We start from the raw sequence: 15,653 nt of genomic DNA on the forward strand, positions 1-15,653 counted from the left end.
GAGAGATCACTGAGCATGGAGTTGGGAAGAGATGCACAGAGCACACTATTTTATAGTATTTTCACCATACAGATACAACAGACATAAATAACCTCAAGAACATAGATAATAGTAATGTGTACAAAAACATTAGAAGGTGATGAGTTTTTAGTACTACCTATATACAAACTCTAGATATGTAAGGAGATATCACACATCACTTGAGAAAAGTTTTATTCAGTAAATGATGCTGCAATAATTGGTTATTTAACAGCTCTTTTTTTAAATCACTGAAGTATAGTTAATTTATAATGTTGTGTTAGATCCCAGTGTACAGCAAAGTGATTCAGCTATACATACATGTATACATATATATATATATACACACACATATGTATATAATATATTCTTTCTCAGATTTTTTCCATTATAGGTTATTATAAGATATTGAATATAGTTACCTGTGCTATACAGGAGGCCCTTGTTGTTTGTCTATTTTATATACAGTAATATGTATATGCTAATCCCAGACTCTAAATTTCTCTCTCCCCCTCCCCTGCTCCGCCCTGCTGTCCCCAGGAGTTTGACAACTCTTGATGTGAAAAACAAATATTCTGAGCTCATGGACTGCACACAAACAGGCTTTGGGCTACATGGGTCAAACCTGTTAGATCGTTGCTTCATTTATCTACCAAAATAAATTCTAGCTTAACTATAAATTTAAAAACAAATCATAGAAGAAAACAAATGTATATCAAATGCCTGGAAGGAGGAAAACTCTATTTTTAAAAGACTCACAAGAAATTTCAAAGGGAAAATTTGGTAGATTTGACTGAACAGAATGTGACAAGTCAATTAATGAGATAAACAAATATGTCACTACCCTTTTCCTAGGCTTGCACATTTCCAGAAAATGGTTAGAGAGATAAGAAAGAGTACCACCTAGAATTTTCTCTGTTTAAGCATCTCTAAATGCCTCATTGTCATTTTTAAAAAGATCTAAAAATAGTTACATTCTCAAAAATGATTCACTCCTTCATAGGAGTTTGAAAAATGTTTTGAATCTCTCCCAATATGAGTATATACTCTTTCCTGATTAGTTTTTCCTTGGTGAAAATAAGGAATAATTGAATGATGTAAATTTTGGATAAAGTTGAATATCCTGTCAGCTCTTAGTAATATATTCTTCTGTGCCTTCTCCTCCAAAGAAGTGCTAGCTTGTCAACAGTCCATAGGTCAAAAAAAGGATATTGGGTTTCTGTTGTAGAGAAGTCTGAACACTGGACTAGAAATGAGGGGCCAGGCTTCAAAGTCCAAGAATGAGCACCACCAGAAAGAGACAAGCAGAGCTTAACTCAAGCTCCTGGGCAAATTGCTACAAGAGTGACACCAAAACACCCGCCAAGGCAAAGGATCAGTTAATTATTCAATGGGTACCCACCAAGAAGGGAGAGCATCGGCACTTGAAAGCAGTGGGACTTGAAAGCAGTCTCCTGTTATCAGGATGGGGGTGTTAGTAAAAGGAACACTGCCTTTGGGTGATACTACAGCAAGTCAGGGCCCAGAGGAGCATAACTATTTTCAGGGTAATACAGATAACATAAGCATTACCTTGGCAGGAGTCTCATTGTCCTGTTGGTGATAATTGTGTTAGATAGATTGAGATACAGGACTCCAGGGCAGCTCTCAGAGATGTATCTCATTGATTCATCCTGCATAACAATAGAGGGAAGAATCTTATCAAAGTCTAACAGGGTTTGCTATTTCCCCATTATCTATCATCTCTCTTCCTGCCCCCCAAAAAGTATATGCAAGACTTGGTCTCATCACACTCTTTATTAGTTATAAATCAAATTAAGTAGAAGGTTGCTTTGCTTGCAACTTCATCACTCCCTCCCCTTCCCTTTCTTTGGGCTTTCCTGATGGCCCAGACGGTAAAGCGTCTGCCTGTAATGCGGGAGACCTGGGTTCTATTCCTGGGTCAGGAAGATCCCCTGGAGAAGGAAATGGCAACCCACTCTAGTACTCTTGCCTGGAAAATTCCATGGATGGAGGAACCTGGTAGGCTACAGTCCATGGGGTCTCAAAGAGTCAGACACGACTGAGCAACTCCACTTCACTGTTTCTTTGGAAATAAAAGTCCCATTCCGTCACAATGACACTTTATTAAAATTTGAGCCCTTGCCATTTCAACTCCATGACAGGAAATTTGAGCTCATGTCAAAGTGTCAAACAGTCTTGACTCGTTAGATGCATGAAAATGATTGAAAAGGGATCCATTTTTAAACTTACTAAAATCATTCTGAAAGACAGGAGTAGTAAACTCTTTCAGCTGGATTTCATTAAAAAGTGAGTCCATATTTATACATGGATAGAGAGAGATGTTTGTGTGTGGTGAAGCTTCTGTGGTTCTGTTACTGAATATTTAAAACAGCTGAACAGATTTTACCAAACTTATGATAAGTTTGAGATGGCCTGAATTATAGGCTGCATACATGTTGAACATGAAATTTAGTGTTGGGGAAACTGTGCAGGAGAATCTTAAAGATTCAGTCAGCCCTCCTCCAGAGAGCTGAAAACCAGAACAGGAAAACAGTGTGACTGCAACATGAGAAAGACATAAAAACAAAGAATGATTTCAATCATGAGCCCTAAACTCACATTTACAAGACAGATGAATTGCAAGCTTGGATTGCAGTGGTGCTGCTTCTTGTGTGTAACTATTTGTAAAATGTTCTAGAATGAGTAGCAGCAAGTTTGTGTTTATTTAATGATGGTGGATGAGTCTCCCCAGAAATACTGAAGAGGTCTGCTAGTTTTAAATATCTGTGGTACATTGTCCTAGAAATAGGCCATTACAGGAAGAGGTAAACTGTCACTAGGCTAGCTGATGTGGTTTGGGGAGGGATTCTGCGTGGTCAGTATGGCTGCCCCCAACAGCACAAAGGATGGCAAACATTTAGTTTCAGCAGGATTATCGGTGCTTAATATTCTATTCCTAGCTACTTCTTGGAATCATGAATATTAAAATAACAAAATCCTACAGGTCAAAGCATCTTGCACATGGGATAAGATTGGTTGATTTAAGGTGCAAACCACACTTTAAAGAGAACACAAGGGTTTTTTTAAGGTGTAAAACTGTAGTTTTGCTGTAGAAAAGATTCTGTATGTCAATAATGCCTGAGAACAAGCACAGGGCTTTTAATAAACAGTGTACTCTTGCCACTGCATTCAAGATGCTGGTGAGTTTTCTAGACATTCCATCACAGAAATGTAGGATTTGGATATACATGTATAGATTTAAAAAAGTAAACAGTACACTTTTCCCCAACAGGAATGGAGAGAAAAAGCATAATGTGTGGCATTATAGTTTAATACAAAGAATCTATCTTCAAAAATATTCATGGTGTCAATCAACTATCAAAGTGACTATGTGCCTGTTGGAAGATTCCGGCAAAAATGCAGATGAAATGGGACATGGAGGAGGAGAGAAAGCTGGTTTACACCCTCAGAGAAGTAGCCACACAGATGTAACTGTGGGAATCAGCGAGAGGAAGATGTAGTAGGCTTTCTGTAACATGGAATAATCTGATGTTCCTTTGAGATGAGGAAGCAAACCATTCTCTTCATTTTCCTGTCTGAAGGAAATTCAAACTAATTTTGTTTTCAATATTTAAAAGAACAAAAGAACTCAAGTTGCAATCCCCAAGTACTTGAGCACATAAATGGAAAAAACTGTCTGTGTTTAACACTGCAAGATGGTCTGTGGAATTTGTCCACAATGCATTCAAATATTTCTGGATGTAATATATTCATAAGGCAAGCTTCTTAAAAATCAAACCTTTTTGAATGAATGTTACTCAGCTCCTTAAATGTAAGCCTGTCTCTTAGTCTTTGTCTCAAAAGGAAAGACAATAGTAAAATGTAGCTGGATAAAATTATCAGCCCTGTATATTATTAGACTAAAACTGGAAAAAAGACTTTGATGTTCACAAATTCAGCACAGATGGCATTGTTTTGACTTTCCTATTAGAAAGCCAAATTTACAGAATATGATCTTTTTTTCAAGCAAGAAGTAAAGCTCCCTGAGGGCAAAAATTGGAACCTAATTCATCTTAAATTCCCTATAATGCCTCTATTTTATAATATATAAGTTCCCTATATATAATATATCTTTAACACAGTAGGTACTAAAAATATGCTCATAAAGAATGAAATAAAGTAGAAACCTGAAAGAAGAAACTAATGATGAGTCTTGGTAGACAGCAAGAAGGAGCTGATTCATGAAGTCTTTTCACCTGTGCCAAGGTGCATGGACTTCAATCTGGAACTGGTGATTTATGAGGAGCACGAAGCAATCAGGCTCTTCATTCTGTTCCTCCTATCTCCAAGTGAAGAGCATAGCCTGTGCAAAGGCAGAACAGCAAGAGGAGCTTGGTGCATGCAGCGAAGAAAACATAGGTTGTGGCTGCTACAACTTAATGTGCAGCAGGATTTAGAAGAAGTTGAGACTGGAGAGCAAGGCAGAGGCAAGATCACCAAGGGTCTCCAGAGTACAGTAATTTTAAAGAACTGACTTTATCCAGTAGTGTGGATGACAGGCATTTGTATAAATGGTGGAAGATAGTAGTGAAATGGTCAGATCTGCCTTTTAGAAAGAATTTTCTGTGATCATGCAGTGGAAGACAGATTGAAAGTAGAGGATAGCCTGGAGACAGGGCCAAGGAAGGAGCTGACTAGGGTTATGTGTTCATTTCTATCCTCTTGGGCACCACAGTTGACAGCCAGGAAGACTGATAAATTGACCCTGTTGTCTCTGCTGGAGCCCATTTTTTTCTGTCTCATACACACATGACCTTAAACATAAATATAGCTCATTTTTGTGTTATTGTTGAATAGTTTTCACTATCCAGAGATTCCATCCTTGGGCATATCCATAGGATAAATAATAGCATTATATAAATTGGATAAAATTTCTTGGCAATGTTTAACATAGTTTGCTTTTTCCATATTTAATATAAATGAGCACACAGGCATGTATTTTGGCAGAACCTCTGTGTTATTAGTACTCTAGTGGAGCAAGTCTGAATCCATATAAAGAACAGTAAAATAAGCTTCTTATACTCACTGTGAGTGTGGGACAGTCAGAGACATTCAGCTCTTGCAGGTTTTTACAGAGACCTAAATCAAACAAGTTACATATTACTAAACAACATATTACAAATATCTAAACTTTAAGTTTTTCCAACCTACATTCAGTGCTGTGTATTCATTAGAAAGCAAACCAAAACCCCTGGTAAGTAACTTGTTCTAAGTATATGGTTTCCTTTCCTAGAAAAATGATTTCTTTGGGCTTTAAAATTAAAATATGCTTATTATTGTTTGAGAATTACAAAAGGAAAGGGGATAAGAGAAAAATACTACTGTAGTTGAGAAACTATATATACTTAGAGCTTTTTAGCTTTGAAGCATTTGAAAAAAAACAATTTGGTTTTTTTTGTGGTGTGACATTTTTGTTAATTTGGGAGGTTTTGTTTCCTTTTAACATTATGAAATTTTTCAAGCATACAAAGAAAGTTGAGAGAATTGATGGATTGTACAATGAATATACCCACCACCCATATTCTACAATTCATATTTTACTATATTTGCTTGACCACATACCCACCTGTACATCTCTCTCTCTGTCCCTCAATCCACCTTAATTTCTTATGCATTTTAAAGTAAGTTGCAGACATCGGGACACTTCCCCCCAACAAATACTTCGGTATGAATGTCATGAATAATTCAGGATGCACAATAATAGACAGAATGTTTATATTTTAGGTTAGATATCCATAAAGTTTACAATGAATTTTAGATTGATATGTGGAGAGTCAGAAAGGCCAAGTGCCTGATGAGTTCTGGGACCAGAGACACCTGCTCAGCTTGTGATCTAGCAGGGAAATCAAGACATGAGTGCAAAGAGCTAGACAGCAAAGTGTTACACAATCAGCTCTCTGGGTCTAGACTGGCATGAGTAAGACTCCAAATATGAGACAGAAAAGAAGCAGTGAGGGAACACAAAACAGTGAATGGGAGGAATGTTTGGGGCAAAGAGGGGAGAAGGCATTCTAAATGGAGGAGACCCCTACAATCAGGAAAACTCCAGGCAAGGGGGTGATCCTGGCATTTACACTGAGACAATGAATAGAAAACACATCTGTTGCTCGTAACCTCAGAGACCCACGATAATAACAAAAGAAATGTTATCAATTATAAATCCATTTTGAACATTTCTTCCTCCTTACAACTATGTCCTAAGTAATAAGTGCAAACCAGAACCAATTTCAGAATTTTAAAAATGAAAAAAATTCTTTAAAATGTGCAGATTTTGGAGTCATCAGTAATACTGAAGAGAAAATAGATTCCAAAACGACAGCTAAATTTATGAGCTTATTTATATTTTAAATAGCAGTTACTTGAATTCATGCAATTCAACAAACATTTAACAAGAACCTGCTATGTGCTAGAAACTCTGCAGGTGCTGGAAATACAGCAGTGAACAAAACAGAGAAAAATTCCTGTCCTTAGGAAGTTTATATCCTAGTTGGGAAAGAAGGACAATAAACAAAAGAGGCAAAATATTTATTTTGACAGATGGTGATACATGCTCTGGAGAGAAATAAAACAAGAAATGGATTAGAGAATCACCAGTGAGTGGGAAGGGATGCTACTTTAAATAGAGCAGCCAGAAAAGGTTTTGCTGAGAAGGTGACATTTGAACCAAGATGTGCAGGAGATGGCAAGGACAGTTGCAATTTACCCTGAGCATTTCTAGAGCCCACATTCAACATGACTGGTGATTGGGAGACAGCAAAGGAAAGAAAAAAATAAGTTCAGAACATCCGTTGGAGTCCTACTCTTGTTTGCACATCTCAAAGCTATAAGAAAAATCCCTTTAATTTCTTGAATCCAGTTTCAGTTTTCATAATGCTAAGCTCTAACAGTTTAACTGAGTTCTTCCCCTGGACCAGGAACTGTGAAGTATTCAATGTGGTGAGCCTGTTTCATCTTCCCCCAAAATACTAGAGGTATCATCAGTCCCTCTTCACAGATGCTGAAGATGAGGTTAAGTAATTAGCCTGAAAACACACAGTTACAGTAGAAGAGCCTTGATTCACATTTAGAGCCCAAACATTTAGCCATGAAACCAGGCAAGCAGGAGGGCATGGAGCTTTGTACACCACTTTCTACATGTACCTTTATTATAATAATTGGAATGCCTTTGCCTTAAAATAAAAAATAACAAGTTCCATGTCTCCTGGTTTAGAGTTTATGGGAACTTGAATAGAATTTGTATCCTGCTGTTGGGTGAAAATTGTATAAATCTTAATTATGTTGAATTGGTTCATAGTGTTGTTCAGGTCTACTCTTTCCTTCTACTTTTCTGTCTATTCTATTAATTTTTGAGAGTTTGATATTGAAACCCCAACTAAAAAATCTTCATTTGCCTACTTAAAAATAATTGTAATATATAGTGGAACTATATGTAACTTTGCTCTGTATTTTCCAAGTTTCCTGTAAGTGTGTTATCATACTTTCATAATTTAGAAAAAAAATAACTTGAAAATTTGATTTTATTCATCAGTTGCAGTGTTCACAAAGGTCTCTATTTTTTTTCCTTTTGCAATCTAGGGACTGCCGTACCTCAGCTGGGTCTCTTTCTTCCTGAACTGCTTTAGTTAAGATTTCCCAAACTTGGATTTCAAAGGAATACTTTCCTTGTTCCATCTGTCACACCAAGTAATTGGGACCAGCTGGATGTCAGGATGCGTGTGGTGACCATCGTAATCCTACTTTTCTTTTGTAAAGCCGCTGAGCTCCGCAAGGCAAGCCCTGGGGGTGCAAGAAACCGAGTGAACCATGGCAGGGCTGGTGGGAGCCGGAAAAACTCCAACCCGGTCAAACGCTATGCACCAGGCCTCCCCTGTGAAGTGTACACGTACCTTTACGAAAAATACTTAGATTGTCAAGAAAGAAAACTAGTTTATGTGCTGCCCGACTGGCCTCAGGATTTGCTGCACATGCTGTTAGCAAGAAACAAAATCCGCATACTGAAGAACAGCATGTTTTCCAAGTTTAAAAAGCTGAAAAGCTTGGATCTGCAACAGAATGAGATCTCCAAAATTGAGAGTGAGGCTTTCTTCGGTTTAAATAAACTCACCACTCTCTTACTGCAGCACAACCAGATCAAAGTCTTGACAGAGGAAGTGTTCATTTATACACCTCTCCTGAGCTACCTGCGTCTTTATGACAACCCCTGGCATTGTACTTGTGAGATGGAAACACTTATTTCAATGCTGCAGATTCCAAGAAACCGGAATTTGGGGAACTATGCCAAGTGTGAAAGCCCACAAGAACTGAAAAATAAAAAACTGAGGCAGGTAAAATCTGAACAGTTATGTAATGAAGAAGAAAATGAACAATTGGATCCGAAACCCCAGTTGTCAGGAAAACCCCCAGTCATCAAGACTGAGGTAGACTCTTCTCTTTGCCACAACTACGTATTTCCCATACAGACACTGGACTGCAGAAGAAAAGGTTTGTAAGTTGCTTACTTTTTCATTTTTGTGGATGATTAAAAATGCTTTTTGAATGTTAGGAATCCCTGCACCCCCACCCCCCACCCCCATGACTTAGAATTTCTGGTGTCATTTCCACCATGGGAGATTTTAGTGAGGCTCTTGACAAATTAGTGAAGACACTCTCAAAGTGTGGCCTGAGCACTGTTAATCTACCCTAGGACAACAAACAATTTAGTTGTCTCTTTCATTTCTGGCATGGGTTAATAACTTATTTGTAATATTAAATTAAAGCCAGATGTCATTGAATTAGGGTCGTATAGAGCATGGTATTATTCCTTCCAATTACTGTAAGGGTTTTTTGTGTTTTTTTTTTTTAAGAACAGAAAGTAAAGGTTAAGATGAACCGAGAGACTCCAGCACCTCTCGAAGAAATTATAGACAAGAATCTGTTGATGTTGAAGAAACAGAAGTCAATTTGTTGATTTATCAGCAAAGTCATGCTTAAGGCTTGCCCCCCTCACTCTGAGTGTGGAAGGTGGCACCTGGTTAGATCACACCATGACCATATGACACCAAAAGATTTGCTTACTATGACACTGTGTGAATTTTGATGCTAAAGTAGAGCAATTACAGCATTGTAAGCTAGGAGATGCCATCATGGGATCCTCTAAGTTTGAGAGAAAGTGCTCATTAATTGAGAACCTACTATGCTCCAAGTATTCCACATACATGCTGTCCACAGCTGCCAGCAAGGTAGTAGTAGTATCCCCATCTGTAGAGGGGAGGAGGAGGAGAAAGAGGCTAAGGGACGTTCAGACACTTGCTTGTGGTCTCACAGGTAAGCAGCAAAGCTAAGTCCACCTGAGCCTGCTGACATCCAGAATTAATCTAATCATGTTCAAACAAGCTCCTGAACAAGGGAAGCATTAAAGAATTCAAGGAAAGTCAGTACACTTAGTTTCTCTGTAGCCAGATTGGGTGGAATTTCCCTAACACTGTTACAGTGAGTACTTGGTGCTTCACACCAAAGAACATGTTTTACTAGGATTTTCTTTGTAATGCTTAAAAACTTGAATTATGTATTTAAAAAAGCTATTACAAAGCTACTATTCCTAGACTTGAGTTAGAAAATTACTTGATATTGCTGAGGTTCTATCCTTAAGCTAAAGTTCATTTGCACTTACTATACCAGAGAAAATAGAGTTAACTCATTAATTATCTGAGAAAAAATGCCATCAAAACAAAGTTGAAGATTTCTACAACTAGACCACACTGTAATTTAAAAAAAGATAACGTAGTAGGAAAGAACTTTCTTTTTTACTGTTTTTCTACCCTTGGGCCATTCCCTCTCCAGTGAGTCTATTTCTGCCTTTGTCTTTGTTTCCATAATATTTTTGTCTCTTGGCAAACTTAGAAAACTTAGAAAAATACGAATTTATTTTTATTGCTTTCCTTCCTCAAGTTATTGTTGTCTAAATATAACCTTTCAGATATGCCCCATAAATTCATTACCCTTGCTTTAGAAACACATATTATTTACTGGAAAGCAAAGTTTCATGACATGCACAGTCAGTACATTTCATTCAGGTTCATACACTAAAGGACAACTTAAGTTCCTCCACTTATTAATAATGATGTGAATCAGAACCTATACATTTTAGATTATAAAATGAAGGGTAGTTTTTTCTTTTAATATCATCAATATAAATCTCTTTCACTGTGGTTGATATCACTCTATTGATTCAGCTGATCATTTACTTTTCATTTTTTATATTGTTGATTCCTATAAGTTTAAAGTCAAAGATCTTGTCTTTTAAATTCCCTTTGATACTGCCTGGCACAGGGCTGTGTTCTTTAGATTGATGGCAATAATTGAGCTTCTTCCTTTGCTCTTACAAAGCAGTAATTTAAGCAACTTTTAAAAATAAAAATACATAGAAATTAAAAATCATGACTAGAACTCAAGTATGACAATCTGAATTTTATCCATTGTAGTTTTCCTTATTTCATTCTACAAATAGATAATAAATGTCAACTACTAAGAATGAATGTTCAGCAGTGTTCATCTCTTAACTCTCTGCCTGAATAGAGTAATATTTTTGATTGTGATCCACATGTTGGACACCATGTAGGATCTCTTTTTTTTTTTTTTAAGTCACACAGTTGTGTCCAACTCTTTGCAGCCCCATGGACCGTAACCTGCCAGGCTCCTCTGTCCATGGAATTCTCCAGGCAAGAATACTGGAGTGGGAAGCCATTCCCTTCTCCAGGGGATCTTCCCAACCCAGGGATCGAACACAGGTGTCCCATATTGCAGGCAGATTTTTTACCATCTGAGCCACCAGGGAAGCCCTAAAGAAGTCAAGAGTGGAACTAGCAGTGTCCAACTAGCACATGTTGGACACCATGTAAGATCTCATGTAGGATCTTCCCAAACCAGGGGTCAAACCCAGGTCTTCTGCATTGCCAGCAGATTCTTTACCATCTGAGCCACCAGGGAAGCCCATATTAATGAGAACTGCCATCTAAATGCTCTGTGTGCCTAAGATATAGCAGTTTTATGCACTTTTTTTTTTTTTTTGGATTCTAAACATCTTTACTAGAAGACCAAAAGCGAAAGCTCAAGACCCAAGCAGAGCTGTAAGGCAGCCTTTCAATGTGGACAGGCCCCTGCATCAGGATCGTCACATCCATGCCGAGTAAAGCTCTGCCAGCCTGGGCAGTGAGAAGGAAGGAACCTGGGGGCAGCAGTCAGACTGATGTGGATGGGTGGGGGTGGTGAGCGATGACTGCCCATGGGCTGGGGTCTGCACAGAGCAGTAGGAGCTGAGGTGGGGCGGGCTGCTTCAGGAGACTCTAATGTGGTTCCTTCTGAAAGCACTTCCTTAAAGGCAAATTAAGCAATTCCTTTTTAAAATATGACAGGACAAACCTAACAGAGATGTCAACATCGTGTGTAATGAACTTACCAATGTGACTTTCTCAAACGAATGCTGCTGCTGCTGCTGCTAAGTCGCTTCAGTCGTGTCCAACTCTGCGACCCCATAGATGGCAGCCCACCAGGCTCCTCCATCCCTGGGATTCTCCAGGCAAGAATACTGGAGTGGATTGCCATTTCCTTCTCCAATGCATGCATGCATGCTAAGTCGCTTCAGTCGTGTCTGACTCTGTGCGACGCTATGGACAGCAGCCCACCAGGCTCCTCTGTCCACAGGATTCTCTAGGCAAGAATACTGGAGTGGGTTGCCATTTCCTTCTCCATATGCATTGTCATTTAATCCTTGGGGCTTCCCCAGTGGTTCAATAGTAAAGAATCTACCTGCAATGCAGGAGACCTGGTTTCTGATCCTGGGTCGGGAAGATCCTCTGGAGGAGGGCATGGCAACCCAGTCCAGTATTCTTGCCTGGAGAATCCCATAGACAGAGGAGCCTGGTGGGCTATGGTCCATGGAGTCGCAAAGAATCAGTCATGACTGAAGCGACTGAGCACACACACACACATTTACTCCTCACAACCTTAAAAGAAATACTAGCATTATCATTTTATGAAGAAAGAAGCTGAGGAGTAGAGAAGTTAAGTTGCCCTTTAAGGTCATGTAGGCAGTCCCTAAGCATTCCCAAGCCATTGGTCACCATACAATTCACCATATACCATCACCTTCAAGATTTGGGGTATGCCTGTTAACCAAGAAGATTTTATAAAAGCCTTCTGGGTGCTTCCTCCCAGTATTGACTGTCCTCTTAGGCTATGTACAACACATCAAAACTCAATCACATACAAGGAACCTGAATACAGATTCCCAAACTTGGGAGTTATGCCTTTCCCAGCTGACAGATGATGAGTCAGATGGTGTGCGTAGGGTACCTAATACATACCAGTTTGACCACATAGACCTCAAAGATCACTATTTTTGGCCTAAACATCTGACAGCAACAAAAAGAGATAATAACTCTATTCACTGGGAGACAGGCACTTTGCCAACAAAACTTAGTCTTTCAAAGGGAATAAATGTGAGATTAGTTGAAAGGCATATTTATGCCTTATTGAGATGGGTGGATTTGGCAAAAATATGTGAAAGTAAGTTTTAAAACTGCTTTTTAGCTTCACACTTACCAGAATAATTTGCTATTTTTAAGGATTCATTTTCCTGCTAAGATTAGGGCTGAGGAGAATTATGCCCAAAAATTGCTCCCAGCTGCCTCCAAAGTTAATTTCACTTTTAGTTTGAAGAGTAATTAGGAATCTTTAATTGGCAATAGACAAGGTCATTTATGTCTCTTCACCTACCACTACCAAACCTTCAGAGTAGTTCTGACATTGCTAACAATCAAGATAGCCTACTAGTTGGGAAATTGCATGGAAAAAATCCCAGTTTCCTCCTCAAATTGGTGAGGGGAGAGGCAATGCTTGTCAGAGGTGATAATCAAGTAAATTTGGTATTTATTGAAGGTTTACCAAAATTATTGGGGCTTCCCTTGTAGCTCAGTCGGTAAAGAATCTGCCTGCAGTACAGGAGATCCCTGGGTTGGGAAGATCCCCTGGAGAAGGCAATGGCAACCCACTCCAGTACTCTTGCCTGGAAAATCTCATGGACACAGGAGCCTGGTGGGCTGCAGTCCACAGGGTCGCAAAGAGCTGGGCACGACTGAGTGACTAACACTTACTTACTTACTTACTTAACAAAATTATTGGATAGCAGCAAATAACCATGTGGCTCCTGGTCTAGAAATGGGGGCATTGACCAAATTTGACTTCTGGTCTCAGGACATTTATATTTATATAATCTTTATCAAAGGCAAACATATTTCACATCAATATTTGCAATTGTCATTTAAGTTTAAGGTTAAAAACAAAGGACTGTTTTTACTCATCCGTACAACAGATGAGATTTTTCCATGTGTTCTGAGCCTACTGGTAGAGGCTTTGGTTTGCCTTTGCTGGTATTACTTGTGGATCCTATTTTTACCCAGGGCTGCTGGTAACAATGCCAAAGTTGGTTCTGCAATTCATATTCCTCTTCCACAGATCTGCCACAATGGTTAAGCTGGGTTTTAGGGTGTTCTCATAAACATTTTTTCTACCCATTTATTTGTGGTAAACCCACTTTAACTTGTTCTACGGTGGTTGCTTGGAAGGTCTCTTGTCATTCACTCTCATGTCCAACCCAGCAGACGCTGGTTCAGCAAGCAAATCCTGATAAATAGGCTGCTTTCCAGAGCCTAGAAGATACTAATTCTGCTGGCAAGGAAGACCTCAGCCCTTAATGGCTTTGTAGGGTTTGGGTGAGGACTTGGATTTTTATTTATAGTGAGATGAGAAACAAAGGATTCTGCCATCTGGAGGATGGCAAGCCATCTGGTAAAATGACAGATCTGACTTACGTTTTAAAGTCACATGGACTTAGGACAGTATTGGGATAATCCAGACAAGAGGTGATGGTGGCTTAGACCAATGTGGTCACAGTGAGGGAAGAGAAGGGAGGTGGGATCCTGGGTATTTTGAAATAAAACTTTATTCCTCTTTTAAAAATCTGAGAAAATGCCACAAACATTCATTGTCAATAGTTATTCTAAATGCTAAATGTCAAGAAATTATTTCTTCTGCCTGCCCTCAAGTGTTCTCTGTGGTTTTCAGTTCTTCCTAGGATCTCCATCTCCTTGTTTACGAGTATGGAGTATGTAAGAGAGAGTATGTAAGTGGAGTATGTGGAGTAAGTGGAGTATGTGGAGTATGTAAGAGAGAATGTAGCTCTCCAGTCAGGGTCTTGCTGGTCCTAAAGGAGGATATTACCTCAGTGTTGCAACATTATAATAAATTCAAATCTCAAAATCTTTCACATTTCTGTGTGTTGGCAGACACAGCTCTAGGTCAGACAAGACAGTATCTTATCACAGGATGGAAATAAAGTCAATCCAAATTTTCAAAGCACTTTTACTATAAGAGGGCTCAATATTCTTATGGCTTCCCTGGTTGCTCAGATGGTAAAGAATCTGCCTGCAATGCAGGAGACCTAGGTTCGATCCCTGAGTTGGGAAGATTCCCCTGGAGAAGACAGTGGCAACTTACTCCAGTATTCTTGCCTGGAGAAGTCCATGGACGAAAAGCCTTGCGGGTTACAGCCCATGGGGTCGCAAAGAGTAGGACATGATTGAGCAACTTACACTTTCACTTTCACACTTTCAATATTGCTGAATCATTTTGGGCTTCAAAAATCACTGCAGATAGTATCTGCAGCCATGAAATTAAAAGACAGTTGCTTCTTGGAAAAAAAGCTATGACCAACCTAGACAGCATATTAAAAAGCAGAGACATTACTTTGCCAACAAAGGTCCATCTAGTCAAAGCTATGGTTTTTCCAGTAGTCATGTATGGATGTGAAATTTGGACTATAAAGAAAGCTGAGTGCCAAAGAATTGATCCTTTTGAACTGTGGTATTGGAGAAGACTCTTGAGAGTCCCTTGGACTGCAAGGAGATTGAACCAGTCCATCCTCAAGGAAATCAGTCCTGAATATTCATTGGAAGGCCTGATGCTGAAGCTGAAGTTCCAATACTTTGGCCACCTGATGCGAAGAGCTGACTCATTTGAAAAGACCCTGATGCTGGGAAAGATTGAAGGCAGGAGGAGAAGGGGATGACAGAGGCTGAGATGTTTGGATGGCATCACCGACTCAATGGACATGAGTTTGAGCAAGCTTCGGGAGTTGGTGATGGACAGGGAAGCCTGGCGTGCTGCAGTCTATGGGATCTCAAAGAGTCGGACACTACTGAGCAACTGAACTGAAACTCAACATACTTAACAAGCTCATTATTTCCCATGTGTTATTAGATAACTAACTTTGTTGCTGCCAAAAACTACCCCAAACCCAAGCAGCTTAAAACAACACACTTTGTTATCTCACAGTTTCTGTAGGTCAGGAAATCAGACATAGGTTAGCTAAGTCCATTGCTTCAGGATCTCTTACGAGGCTGCAATAAGGTATTGACAAGGGCTTGGGGCTGTGGTCTCATTTGAAGGCTCAACTGGAAAAGTATCTTCTTCCAAGCTCATATGGCTTGGCAGGATTCAGTTCCTTAAGCACAGAGGGCCTGAGTTCCTTGCTGGCT

General features: G+C 39.2%; 2 protein-coding genes across 29 annotated transcripts in view; one reads left to right on the forward strand and one right to left on the reverse strand.

Moving 5' to 3' along the window:
- FBXL13 (F-box and leucine rich repeat protein 13) overlaps positions 1 to 15,653 on the reverse strand; it is a 215,269-nt gene that overhangs the window by 109,173 nt on the left and 90,443 nt on the right. For all 22 annotated transcript variants that reach the window (XR_014067184.1, XR_014067183.1, XR_014067182.1 and 19 more), the window contains 2 exons: positions 5,108 to 5,160; positions 1,591 to 1,691 (listed from right to left, as the gene is read on the reverse strand). Coding sequence is in view for 19 of the 22 variants with exons in the window: in XM_081535697.1 (XP_081391823.1) it covers positions 1,591 to 1,691; positions 5,108 to 5,160 (154 nt within the window). In the remaining 3 variants the exon portion in view is untranslated. The remainder of the gene's footprint in view (positions 1 to 1,590; positions 1,692 to 5,107; positions 5,161 to 15,653) is intronic.
- Positions 1 to 15,653, forward strand: part of LRRC17 (leucine rich repeat containing 17) — an 86,185-nt gene that overhangs the window by 63,312 nt on the left and 7,220 nt on the right. For 4 of the 7 annotated variants that reach the window (XM_081535805.1, XM_081535807.1, XM_081535802.1 and 1 more), the window contains one exon: positions 7,657 to 8,562. In XM_081535805.1, coding sequence (XP_081391931.1) covers positions 7,791 to 8,562 — 772 coding nt within the window. In that variant the 5' untranslated portion in view covers positions 7,657 to 7,790. Of the gene's footprint in view, positions 1 to 3,313; positions 3,799 to 7,656; positions 8,567 to 15,653 lie in introns of those variants that run through there. The other 3 variants (XM_081535804.1, XM_081535803.1, XR_014067204.1) reach the window with 2 other exon arrangements.

Source organism: Giraffa tippelskirchi, chromosome 10 (genome assembly GCF_054371585.1).
Source record: "Giraffa tippelskirchi isolate mGirTip1 chromosome 10, T2T-mGirTip1v1.2.pri, whole genome shotgun sequence".
Classification (NCBI taxonomy): domain Eukaryota; kingdom Metazoa; phylum Chordata; class Mammalia; order Artiodactyla; family Giraffidae; genus Giraffa; species Giraffa tippelskirchi.